Source organism: Schistocerca cancellata, chromosome 5 (genome assembly GCF_023864275.1).
Source record: "Schistocerca cancellata isolate TAMUIC-IGC-003103 chromosome 5, iqSchCanc2.1, whole genome shotgun sequence".
In the NCBI taxonomy this organism is placed as follows: domain Eukaryota; kingdom Metazoa; phylum Arthropoda; class Insecta; order Orthoptera; family Acrididae; genus Schistocerca; species Schistocerca cancellata.
In genome coordinates this window covers 382024454-382037708 of record NC_064630.1, presented here as the reverse complement: position 1 = coordinate 382037708, position 13255 = coordinate 382024454, and the positions used below count along the sequence as shown (strand labels likewise).

Here is a 13255-nt window from a genome sequence, read left to right as displayed (position 1 = left end):
GGTATCAGTAACAGTACAATTTCTGTTAGAAGCTAGTTTCTTAAAGGAAGAAATAAAAGGTATTCATATGATGCAGGCTATGAATCTAAAGTAACAGCATATGCAGAACAACATGGAAACAAAGCACCAACAGAGAAAGCCATTCACGATTGGTGGGCTAGTAAAGAAGAACTGAAGAAAATGAGGAAGACTAAGCATGCAAATAAGAGTACTAAATGCAAAATGGTCAAAACTATAAGATGACATATTGAAATGGATTCAAGGACACCAGCAAAATGTCACTGAAATTAATACAAATATGATTCAAATACGTGCTCTTAACCTATTGCTACAGTGGAACTTAACAGACTTTAAGGGTGGTGTTTGTTGGTGCTACTGGTTTATGAAGCATCATATACTTAGTATGTGAACCAAAACCAAAATATCTCAGAAAATGCCACAAGAGTATGACGAGAAAATATTATCTTTCCATTGCTTTATTATTAAACATCAAAATAAAACCAATAGGGAGTCGACACAAATAGCAAATATGGGTGAAACTCCTCTGATATTTGATGTGCCGAGTAACTGAAGTATAACTAGAAAAACAAGCGGAGTTTAAAAAATGCACTACACTGTTGTCCTTTCATGTTGTGCTGGAGGTACTACAGCCAATGATCATTTTCAAGCGCAAAACAATGCCAAAACTTCCCGAAATACTGCCAGCAGGTGTTTTTCACAAACATGACAAGGCTTGAATGGACAAAACCGATATGAAATTATGGATGAACAGAATGTGGGAGAGAAGGAAAGGTGCTTTCTTGAATAAGAGGACTCTCCTTGTGCTAGATCAGTTTAGTAGCCATCTGAAAAATTCTGTAAAAGAGAAGTTGAGACAGGGAAATACAGGGCTTGCTGTTACTCCTGGAGGACTTCTCAGCGGCAACCTCTTGAATATCAATAAATAACCCCCTTGAAGTGTATATGAGTGAGGAATGGAAAAAATGGATGACAAATGAAACCCAATATGAATTCATACAGAAGGGAGCTTTACAATGACCTACAATCAAACAAGTGTCTCAGTGGATAAAACAGTCACGGTCTATCGTGAGACAAGACATTATTGTTAAATCTTTCAAGAAGTGAGGCACAAGTAACGCTCCCGATGGCAGTGAAAACTATCTTATATATGAAGAGGACAATGATGATGAAGAGGAAGAAGAAAAAGAAGAAGGAGAACAACAAAGTTCAGATGATGATTTTTACACATTTTAAAGGTCAATTCTGTTTTATAAACAAATAATTTGTTCAGTCTGGCTTTGCAGTCTAATAATAAAGATGGTAAAGGTTTTGTTTTGAAAAAAATTGCATCTTATAGTCCGTAGCGTTTACAGTGTGTAAAATATGGTAAATGAATGATTAGATGGATTATGTATTGCACTGTAATTAATTGACCCAAGAGAAATAACTGTTCCAGAATTTCTTCTGGAGAGGTCACTTAAGAAATTACTTCTGTTTTTGTAAGTAGAGAAAAATAAAGATGTTTTGCTGAATGAAGAAAGAAGGGGATTTAGTTATTTATAAATAGTTAGTGCAGTAACATAGAACTTAATTTACACAGAAATAATAGTCTGATAACAGAAAATAGTAGATATTTTTGTTACCTTCAAGTCTTCCTTATATTCATCTTCGAATTTCCGGCCCCATATGGAATTTCCTCCCTTTCCTGTCTGTGTAGGATCTCCAGTCTGAACAATGAAGCCTTTAATATTCCGATGAAATAAACAGCCATTGTAATAATCACTTGCACACAGTGCTAAGAAGTTCTGAAAACAGAAGATAAATACAACACATTTTGTAAAAATTTTGAAAAACAGTTAACATAACAATTTCATTTGTGGTATCAAGCAGTCACTGTATATTCTTCGAACTGTGAACTCTGGCGATTTTCCAACTCATTCCTGTTATTTCACCCATTTAATTCATTTCCTACTCTATATAGTGTGGTAGAAACTCTCGTTCTGGAATTACCATTTGAAACTTTTGTTCATGTTTACATTTGATATCACTGGTTAAGTAGAAGTTACTGCCTAAAGAAATGTCTGAAAGTATTATTGACACAGCAATGAAAGTTCTGGGAGAATTACAGGGTTGTCACCAGGCACACAATAAAGAATGAGAAATTGTGCCGACTAAATACACAATGCCAGAACTTCAGTACAGCAGGCAGACTGGGAAGAGAGTTTGTGTTCTGCGAGGTGAGCAGAGAGAGAAAGAGGTGAGCAGATCGGAGGGAAGCAGCTGGTGTGAGGAATAATGCAGACGGCTGAGACAGCAGTTGTATGAATAAGAATGCAACACATGGGCACTAGAGACGGTGAGCTGTGCAACACACAATGACAACAATGTGAAGGCACAGGTTGGAAGGAAGGGAGGAAGATTGGGTTTAACGTCCTGTTGACATCAATGTCACTAGACACTGAGGTTGGTTGGTTGGTTTGGGGGATGAAAGGGACCAGACTGCTACGGTCATCGGTCCCTTTTTCCAAAGACAAAGAACATCCACAGAGAATAAAAACGAGGAACAGAATAGATCACAGACGATACAGAACAAGAGAAACGGAGACAAGGACAAGAAAAAACGAACTAAAACCACACAGAGTGTGACAGTGGTTGGCCGACCATAGAAATAAAAAAGGAAAAGCCAACCACTTAGAAACACATTAAAAGATCAGTTTAAAATCATAGGCCAAAGGCCAGAATCAAAACAAAAAATAAAACAAACACTCAGATGAAAGAATAAAAACTCCCTGCCCTAATAAAACGTAAAACTAAGGCAGCCATAACAGGGTCATCGGATAAAACGGCAGGGAGCGTATCAGGCAGCGCAAATGTCTGCCTGACCACAGCTAAAAGGGGGCAGGCCAACAGAATGTGGGCCACCGTCAAAGCCGCCCCGCAGCGACATACAGGAGGGTCCTCCCGGCGCAGTAAATAACTGTGTGTTAGCCGGGAGTGGCCAATGCGGAGCCGACAAAGGACGACTGAGTCCCTGCGGTTGGCTCGCATGGAGGACCGCCACACAGTCGTCGTCTCCTTAATGGCACGGAGTTTATTGGGTGTAATCCGATCGCGCCATTCAGCGTCCCAAAGCGCAAAAACTTTTCGGCGGAGGACCGCCCGCAAATCAGCCTCTGGGAGGCCAACATCCAGAGATGGTTTACTCGTGGCCTCTTTCGCCAGGCGGTCAACATGTTCATTGCCCGGGATACCGACATGACCGGGGGTCCACACAAAGACCACAGAGCGGCCGCAACGCGCAAGAGTATGCAGGGACTCATGGATAGCCATCACCAGACGAGAACGAGGAAAACACTGGTCGAGAGCTCGTAAACCGCTCAGGGAATCACTACAGATAACGAAGGACTCACCTGAGCAGGAGCGGATATACTCTAGGGCTCTAAAGATGGCGACTAGCTCAGCAGTGTAAACGCTGCAGCCAGCCGCCAAGGACTGTTGTTCGGAATGGTCCCCTAGAGTTAGCGCATACCCGACACGACCAGCAACCATCGAACCGTCGGTGTAAACAATTCCAGAGCCCTGATACGTGGCCAGGATGGAATAAAAGCGACAGCGGAAGGCCTCTGGAGGGACCGAGTCCTTCGAGCCCTGTGTCAAGTCGAGCCGAAGGCAAGGGCGAGGAACACACCACGGGGGTGTACGCAGAGGCGCCCGGAAAGGAGGTGGAACAGGGAAAAACCCAAGCCCACAGAGAAGCTCCTTGACGCGTACGGCGATCGGACAACCCGACCGGGGCCGACGGTCTGGCAGATGGACGACTGACTGCGGGAACAGGACACGATAATTTGGATGCCCGGGCAAGCTTAGAACATGGGCCGCATAAGCGGCCAGCAAACGTTGGCGCCGGAACCGCAGTGGAGGTACACCTGCCTCCACTAGTACACTGTCCACAGGGCTGGTGCGGAAAGCGCCAGTGGCAAGGCGTATCCCGCTGTGGAGAATTGGGTCCAGCACCCGCAACGCAGATGGGGATGCTGAGCCATAAGCTAGGCACCCATAATCCAGGCGAGACTGGATTAACGCCTGGTAGAGCCGCAACAGGGTAGAGCGGTCGGCGCCCCAGTGGGTGTGGCTCAAGCATCTCAGAGCGTTTAGATGCCGCCAACACGTCTGTTTAAGCTGCCGGATATGAGGCAGCCAAGTCAACCGGGCATCGAAAACCACCCCCAAAAACCTGTGGGTTTCCACCACAGCAAGGAGTTCGTCGCCAAGATAAAGCCGCGGCCCAGGATGGACTGTTCGGCGCCGGCAGAAATGCATAACGCGGGTCTTGGCTGCCGAAAACTGAAACCCATGCTCTACAGCCCAAGACTGCGCCTTACGGATAGCGCCCTGTAGCTGACGTTCAACAGCTGCAATGCCAGTAGAGCTGTAATAAAGGCAGAAGTCGTCAGCATACAGGGAAGCAGAGACAGAATTTCCCATGGCCGCAGCGAGCCCGTTAATGGCTATTAAAAACAGGCAGACACTTAAAACAGAACCCTGTGGCACACCGTTCTCCTGGACGTGGGTGGAACTATAGGAGGCTGCGACTTGCACGCGGAACGTACGATACGACAGGAAATTGCGGATAAAGATCGGCAGAGGGCCCCGAAGACCCCATCCATGAAGCGTAGAAAGGATGTGATGACGCCATGTCGTATCGTACGCCTTCCGCATGTCGAAAAAGACAGCGACCAGGTGCTGACGGCGGGCAAAGGCAGTACGGATGGCCGACTCCAGGCTCACCAGATTGTCGGCGGCGGAGCGGCCTTTCCGGAACCCACCCTGAGACGGAGCCAGAAGGCCCCGAGACTCCAGTACCCAATTTAAGCGCCGGCTCACCATCCGTTCAAGCAACTTGCAAAGAACGTTGGTGAGACTAATGGGACGGTAGCTGTCCACCTCCAGAGGGTTCTTTCCAGGTTTCAAAATGGGGATGACAATACTTTCCCGCCATTGCGACGGAAACTCGCCCTCGACCCAGAGACGGTTGTAAAGGTCGAGGAGGCGTCGCTTGCAGTCCACTGAAAGGTGATTCAGCATCTGACAGTGGATGCGATCTGGCCCGGGAGCGGTATCAGGGCAAGCAGCAAGGGCACTCTGAAATTCCCACTCACTGAATGGAGCGTTGTAGGGTTCAGAAGCGTCGGTGCGAAAAGAAAGGCTCCGACGTTCCATCCGCTCTTTAATGGAGCGGAAGGCCTGGGGGTAATTCACAGAAGCGGAACTCATAGCAAAATGCTCTGCTAAGCGGTTTGCAATGACGTCGGAGTCAGTACAAACTGCTCCATTCAGTGAGAGCGCAGGGACGCTGGCAGGGGTCCGATAGCCGTAGACGCGTCGAATCTTGGCCCAGACTTGCGAAGGAGTGACATGGAGGCCAATGGTGGACACATACCGCTCCCAGCACTCCTTCTTGCCTTGGCGGATAAGGAGGCGGGCCCGCGCACGCAGCCGTTTGAAGGCGATAAGGTGGTCTAAGGAGGGATGTCGCTTGTGACGCTGGAGCGCCCGCCGGCGATCTTTAATCGCTTCAGCGATTTCAGGCGACCACCAAGGCACAGCCTTCCGCCGAGGGGACCCAGAAGAACGGGGAATGGCAGATTCGGCGGCAGTAACGATGCCGGTGGTGACCGATTGAACCACCGCATCAATGTCATCACTAGAGAGAGGCTCAATAGCGGCAGTGGAGGAGAACAAGTCCCAGTCAGCCTTATTCATAGCCCATCTGCTAGGGCGCCCAGAAGAGTGACGCTGTGGTAGTGACAGAAAGATCGGAAAGTGGTCACTACCACACAGGTCGTCATGCACACTCCATTGGAGAGACGGTAAGAGGCTAGGGCTACATATTGAAAGGTCAATGGCGGAGTATGTGCCATGCGCCACACTGAAGTGTGTGAAGGCACCATCATTTAAAATCGAGAGATCGAGCTGCGACAATAAATGCTCAACGATGGCGCCTCGACCTGTTGCCACTGACCCACCCCACAGAGGGTTATGGGCGTTGAAGTCGCCCAATAGCAAGAAAGGTGGCGGCAATTGGGCTATCAGCGCAGCCAGGACATGCTGCGAGACATCACCATCCGGTGGAAGGTAAAGACTGCAGACGGTAACAGCCTGTGGCGTCCACACCCGAACAGCGACAGCCTCTAAAGGTGTGTGGAGAGGGACAGACTCGCTGTGCAGAGTGTGAAGGACATAGAGGCAGACGCCACCCGACACCCTTTCATACGCTGCCCTGTTCTTATAATAACCCCGATAGCCACGGAGGGCGGGGGTTCGCATTGCTGGAAACCAAGTTTCCTGAAGAGCTATGCAGAAGAAAGGGTGACGGCTGATAAGTTGTTGGAGCTCAGCTAGATGGTGGAAAAAACCGCCGCAGTTCCACTGGAGGATGATATTGTCCATGGCTGAGAAAGGCGTGAAAGGACTGGGAAGGCAATTAACACGCTTGTTCACTCACTGCCACCGATTCAGTACCCGTACGAGAGGCATCCATGGCGTCTGAGGGACCAGCGAGATCAAGGTCCTCAGCGGACGCTAGAATCTCGACTGCATCCTCAGACGCAGAGCGCGAAAGGTGCGGTGGGGTTGGCGCCACCGCAAGTTCTTTGGCCTTAGAGGTCTTTCTCTTGGACTTCTCTCGCTGAACCTTGGGTTGCACCGGCTGGGAAGGCTTCACCGATTCAGTCTCCGGGACAGAGGAGGATCGTGAAGCCCTACGCCCGGCCGCTGGTGAGGACTTATGCCACTGGCGGCCGTCATCCTTCCCGCTGGTGGAACCCTGGGAAGGGAGGGTCCCAAGGGAACTCTTACGGGCGAGAGTAGCCGAAGAAGTTAGACGCTTCTCCGGCTGAGAAGCGGGGACGGACGTCCCCGACGGGTGGGAGGAGGTTGCTCCTGAGGTAGGTGGTGCAGGAGCAACCGGTTGGGTAGAGCCCCCCACAGGCAAGGGGGCAGGAGGAGTCGTACTGCTTATCGAGCTGGCTGGAAGTCTCGAAACTGATGGGGCTAGCACAGTTGTCGTAGCAGCTGCATAAGAAGATGTCATTCTCACAGGATGGAGTCTGTCATATTTCCTTTTGGCCTCAGTATAGCTCAGCCGGTCCAGGGTCTTATATTCCATAATTTTGCGCTCTTTCTGAAAGACTTTGCAGTCAGGCGAGCAAGGTGAATGGTGCTCCCCGCAGTTGACACAGATGGGAGGCGGGGCACATGGAGTATCGGGATGAGATGGGCGTCCGCAATCTCGACATGTGAGGCTGGAAGTGCAGCGGGAAGACATATGGCCGAACTTCCAGCACTTGAAGCACCGCATCGGGGGAGGGATATAGGGCTTGACGTCACATCGGTAGACCATCACCTTGACCTTTTCCGGTAACGTATCACCCTCGAAGGCCAAGATGAAGGCACCGGTAGCAACCTGATTGTCCCTCGGACCCCGATGAACGCGCCGGACGAAATGAACACCTCTACGTTCTAAGTTGGCGCGCAGCTCGTCATCAGACTGCAAAAGGAGGTCCCTATGGACAATAACACCCTGGACCATATTTAAACTCTTATGTGGAGTAATAGTAACGTTAACATCCCCCAACTTGTCACAAGCAAGTAACCTGCGTGACTGGGCGGAGGATGCCGTTTGTATCAGTACTGAGCCAGAGCGCATTTTAGACAAGCCCTCCACCTCCCCAAACTTGTCCTCTAAATGCTCGACGAAGAACTGAGGCTTTGTGGAGAGAAAAGACTCCCCATCAGCTCTCGTACAAACCAAGAATCGGGGCGAATAACTATTACCTCCATCCTGAGACTTACGCTCCTCCCACGGCGTGGCCAGAGAGGGGAACGTTTTCGGATTGTACTTTTCAGCATTAAATTGAGCCCGAGAACGCTTAGAGACTGCTGGCGGCTGGCCGCCAGCGAGAGATGATGTACCACGCTTCATTGCGGGTCATCCGCCCTGATGCCACCTACTCCGACCAAGGGCCCTCCCCACGGGCGCCACCCAGCCGCAGCAATAGCCACCTGGCAGGATGTCCATTGCCGGGAGTCCTGATGCCCCAGGGAGACGGGCATCTACTCCTTGGCATACGTGGGGAGTTAACGGCGCAGGCATCAGTAGAGCGATCCCTGTGTTGTCAGGGGGCTACAACCAAGAGGGTACATGGCGGCCCCACCACAACGGACTGGCTACCGTGCTGGATCTTAGGTGCAAAACTGTCCAAGGTCGTCGTCGCAGTTAAAAGAAACACTGCAGAGTGCAGCGTGGGAATCGCATCCAGGGACGTATCCTCGCCCAAGAGATGGAAAACAAGCGGAACACCATTGCAACGACACTGAGCACAAGCTAATATCAAGTGAAAGATGGGGAAGGAAATTGGCCGGCATGGATTGGGAAGTGTGACAGGATAGAGGAGGGGGAGATTGTTGGGTAGAAGGAGTGTGTGCAGTGGCTTTGCACAGATTTAGGCCACGGGTATTACAGGAGAAAAGGCTGTAATCCTATTGCAAGGATAACTGCCACCTGCAAAGTTCAGGAAAGCTGAAGCTTGGGGGAACAATCCAGATAGCACACATAGTGAAGCAGCCGTTGAACTGGAGCATGTTGTGCTCGTAGCATGTTCCGCCACTGGGTCGTCAACTCTTTCCTTGGTCTGTTTGGTCGTGGCCATTCGTTACGGCGAACAGCTGGTTGTTGGTCATGCTTACATAAAATCCTGTGCAGAAACTGCAGCAGAGCTGGTATATGACATGGTTGCTTTCACAGGTGCACTGTCTCTGATGGCACAGGACGAGCCTGTAACAGGACTGCAGTATTATCTGGTGGATGGGTCAATCTGGCAGATCTTGCATATGGGTCTTCCACAGGAATAGGACCCCTGTGGCAAAATGTCAAGAGTGGCATAAGGATGGACCAGGATGCTGAGCATGTTGGAATGGCAGCAGAGTAGCACTTTAGGAGGGGCGGAAGGACTTTAGTAGGAAATTCCTCATTTCTGGGCATGATGATAGATAGTCAAAGACCTGGTGAAGGTCAAGGTTCAGTTGCTCCAGAGCAGGGGCACCACCTTGCAGCTGGTTCTTGGAAACGGTGAGATGATAAGAAGTGTGTGAGAATATGACATAGGAAATCTGTTTGTGGACTAGGTCTTAGGAATAGTGCCTGTCTGTGAAGGCCTTTGTGAAACCTTCAGCATATTGGGCAAGTGACTTGTTATTGCACAAACACCATATGTGGTGGCCAGGCCAAATGGGAGTGATTTTTGGTGTGGAAAGGGTGATAGCGGTCAAAATACATGTACTGTTTGTAGTTTGTGGGTTTTATATGGACAGAGGTATGGATAGAACCATCAGGGATGGAGATCAACATCCAGGAAGGTGACATGTGGGGTTGAGGAGGACCAGGTGAAGCAAATGCAGAGAATGTGTTGAGGTTGTAGAGGAATGACAGGGTTTCTTCGCCTGGGCCCAGATCACAAAGATATCATCAATGAATATGAACCAGATAAGGGGTTTGGGAGACTAGGAAGGTTTCCTCTAGATGGCCCATAAACATGTTGACATATGATGGTGCCAAGCAAGTGCTCCAGCTGTGCTACAGATTTGTGTATATCTTCCCTTCAAAGGAGCAGCAGTTATACGGGAGGATATAATTGGTAAGGTGTGTAAGTAATGAAGCAGGAAATTTGGACTCAAAGTGATGGTGGGAGAGGTAGTGTTTGTTAGAGGTAAGGCCACGGTCATTAGAGATGTTGATGTACAGAGAGGTGGCACCAACAGTTGGCATCCATAAGGCAATGGGGTGGAAATGGTCAAGAGGTGGTGAAGGAAGTGGTTTGTATCTTTGATATGGGAGGCTAGGCTACACACAATTAGTTGGAAGTGTTGGGTTGACAAGAGAAGGTATTCTTTCAGTGGAAGCACAGTAAGTAGCTACAATGAGGTGTCTACAAATGCTGCATTTATTAATTTTTTAAAGTAAGTATAAGGTGGGTGTGTAGAGGATCACTGGGGTGAGGAGGGTATGGATTCATGGGAGAAATTCTGGGATGGGCATATGGACCTGAACAGGGATTAGACTTCTGGTATGGGATTACTATGGCTGGGCTTGTAGGGTGACATGTCAGATAACTGGTGGAAGCTTTCTGTCTTGTAGTCACTGCAGTTCATCACAATAGTTTACAAACAGGATTATTTAATCAGGATCTGTCTTCAGAATGTGAATGGCTGTTCTTTCTTCTGTTGAGAGGGTTTTGTTCTGTGAAAGAATGGTAAGGCCAAGTTCAAGGTAAGGAATTCCTAGAAGATGAGCAAGGAATGGTTAGCTGGGAGGGAGGGCCACAGTTGGTTAGAGGTACGAAATGGGATAGGCAAGGTTCAAATTCTGGGATGATACTGGTTTTGTTTGAGCGATTGGTGGCAAAGAAGTGTTTCCACAGTGTGGTTGGTTTGTTGATTGATTGGGGATGAAGGGACCAAACAGCAAGGTCATCAGTCCCTTGTTTCAAATGTGGTCCATTCCGATAGTGTGACATCTCAGAAAAGTCAGAACGATAAAAGGGAAAAGGCTATAAAATGTAAAAGTGCAGTCATGTCGTCAATGGTAAAAACAAAATGAGGTAAATCAGCAAGAGAGCAAACCCAATGCGATGCTAGAGGCAGGAAATACCCCACCCCTGAAGCAGTAGAGGCAAGACCACCTGCGACTTAAAAGCGTGCAACCGCTAGAATGTAGAAGTGCGTATGGGAAAATGAGACTAACCAATCCTAAAAAGTGATAAAAACAGAGTAAAAGGGGAAGAAAAGAGGACCTCGGCCAGGGAGGGGAGTCTGGGCTCTCCAAACACTGCTTACAGTGGGAGATACCCCAACACTCACTGCCCTGCTCCAACACCAGAGAGAGATGAAAACTTTAAACCAGAATAAAAACCGCTTTCCTGGAGGAAACCGAGAACCAGTTCGACCACCCGGGAATCATCAGCCAACATCAAAGGTAAAGTACGGGGGAGTCTGTACTTAGCACACCAAGCCACAGAAGGGTGCATTCAACCAAAATGTGCGCTACTGACTGGAAGGCTCCACAACCACAAAGTGTGGGTGGCTCATCACGCAAAAGAAAACCATGGGTCAGCCTGGTATGGCCAAAGTGGAGACAACACGGTGTGGTCGAGTCCTTTCGGGAGAGGCGAAAGAAACAACGCCACGGGCCTGGTGTCACCTTAATTGCACAAAGTTTATTAGACAGGGAGGTAGCCTCCCAAGAGTTGGTCCACGATTGTGCGAAGTGGGATTTGATATGAAGCCGTGAATCTGCTGCAGGAGGGGTTACAGAAAACGGGGTAAGTGACTGCTCCCCCCGCCAAACGATCAGTGAGTTCATTACCTGGGATCCCCACATGACCAGGGACTCAAAGGAAGTCAGTGGTACAAGCAGCACGGTGAGTATCAGCGAGATGGTCATGTATGACAGAGACTAAGGGATGGTGCGAAAAACACCGGTCAATAGCCAGAAGGCCACTCATTGAGTCCGTACATAACAAAACGTGGTTGTGTTGGGACTGTTTAATAAAGGTAAGGGCCTGGAAAATTGCCATCAATTCCGCAGTAAACACCCCACATGTAGGTGGAAGCAGATGATTTTCCATTCCAACACAAGATGTGAAGGCATATCCCACATGATCAGCAGATTTAGAGCCATCAGTCTAAAAAAACAACAGCATCCCGAAACTCCCATAGAATTCAGCGGAAAAAGGAATGGAACACCATCGGGGGGGATGCAATCTTTCGGACCTCGGCAGAGATCCATCCGAATTCGGGGCCGAGGAACTAACCAAGCGGGGGTGGAGGGGAGGGAGTGTGGAAGACAGGACAAAGAAGGAAGTTGAAAATCAGGGCACAGAGACGCAAGGCGGATCCCAACCGGTAAACCCGCCTGAGGGCAAGAATCAGGTGGGTAACGTCCATGGTCTTGGAACAGGATAGAATAGGAAGGATGAGTGGGAGAGGAACGGACAGCGATTGCACAAGACACCAGAAGCTGGGACCGCCGAACAGAAAGAGATAGGGGGAGGGGGGAAGGAAGGATCCAAGCTTCAACCAGGAGACTATCAACAGAGCTAGTAGGGAAGTCACCAGTGGTCAAACTGATACCACACTGGTGGACTGGATCCAGCATGTGCAATGTGGAAGGAGCAGCCGAACCATAAACTTAACAACCATAGTCCAAGCGAGACAGACCTAAAGCACGATAAAGGTGGTGAAGGAGAGAGTGGTCCGCATCCCAAGAGGTGTGGGCAAGGAAGCAAAGAACATTAAGTTTACAGAAACATACTACCTTCAGAAGTCTGATAGGGGGCAGACAAGTGAGCTTGTTGTCAAAAAGAAGATCCAGAAAACGAAACTGTGGACCACAGGCAATCGTTGTGCATAGAGAGAGAGCTCTGGATCAGGGTGGATCGTAGTACAGTGACAGAAGTGGACCACCCGCGATTTTAAAAGAGAAAATTGAAACCCGTGTGAGAGGGTCCATGCAGAGGCACGCCATATAACTCCCTGTAGCTGCCGCTCTGCATAGGCCATCGAATAGGAACTAACCCAAATGCAGAAATCATCCACATACAGAGCAGGGGCGACCAAAGGACCGACAGAGACCACAAGTCTATCGATAGCAATGAGGAAAAGAAGTACACTCAATACAGAACCCTGTGGAATGCCCATTTCCTGGGTCTGTGGAGAACTAAAAATAGTACCAAACCGAACTTCGAACGACCGATGGAACTGGAACTGGCGCATAAAAATAGGGAGTGGGCCCCGAAGACCCCACTGATGAAGTGTAAGTATGGTGCCAAGCCGTGTCATAGGCCTTGCGAAGGTCAATAAATACTACAACCAAATGGCGGCACTGGGAAAAAGCCTGCCAACTGCGGATTCCAAGCGAAGTAAATGATCGATCGGAGACCGTCCCTCTCAGAAGCCACACTGGTAAGGGGACAATAGATCCTGAGATTTGAGGACCCAATTGAGCCAACGGGCTACCATCTGTTCAAGTAACTTGCAAACAACATTTGTCAGACTAATTGGCCGATAGCTTTCAACAAATAGGGGGTTCTTACCAGTCTTAAGAACAGGAACCATGATGCTATCCGTCCGCTGAGAAGGGAAGTCACCCTGGAGCCAAATACAATTAAACACCCAGAGAAGATGCCGTTGTGGAGCA

The 13255-nt window shown here is 49.0% G+C and overlaps 1 protein-coding gene across 2 annotated transcripts in view; it reads right to left on the bottom strand.

Moving 5' to 3' along the window:
* Nucleotides 1–13255, bottom strand: part of LOC126187407 (peptidyl-prolyl cis-trans isomerase-like 3) — a 66310-nt gene that overhangs the window by 33283 nt on the left and 19772 nt on the right. For both annotated transcript variants that reach the window (XM_049928472.1, XM_049928473.1), the window contains exon 3: nucleotides 1644–1805. In XM_049928472.1, the coding sequence (XP_049784429.1) occupies nucleotides 1644–1805 (162 nt within the window). The remainder of the gene's footprint in view (nucleotides 1–1643; nucleotides 1806–13255) is intronic.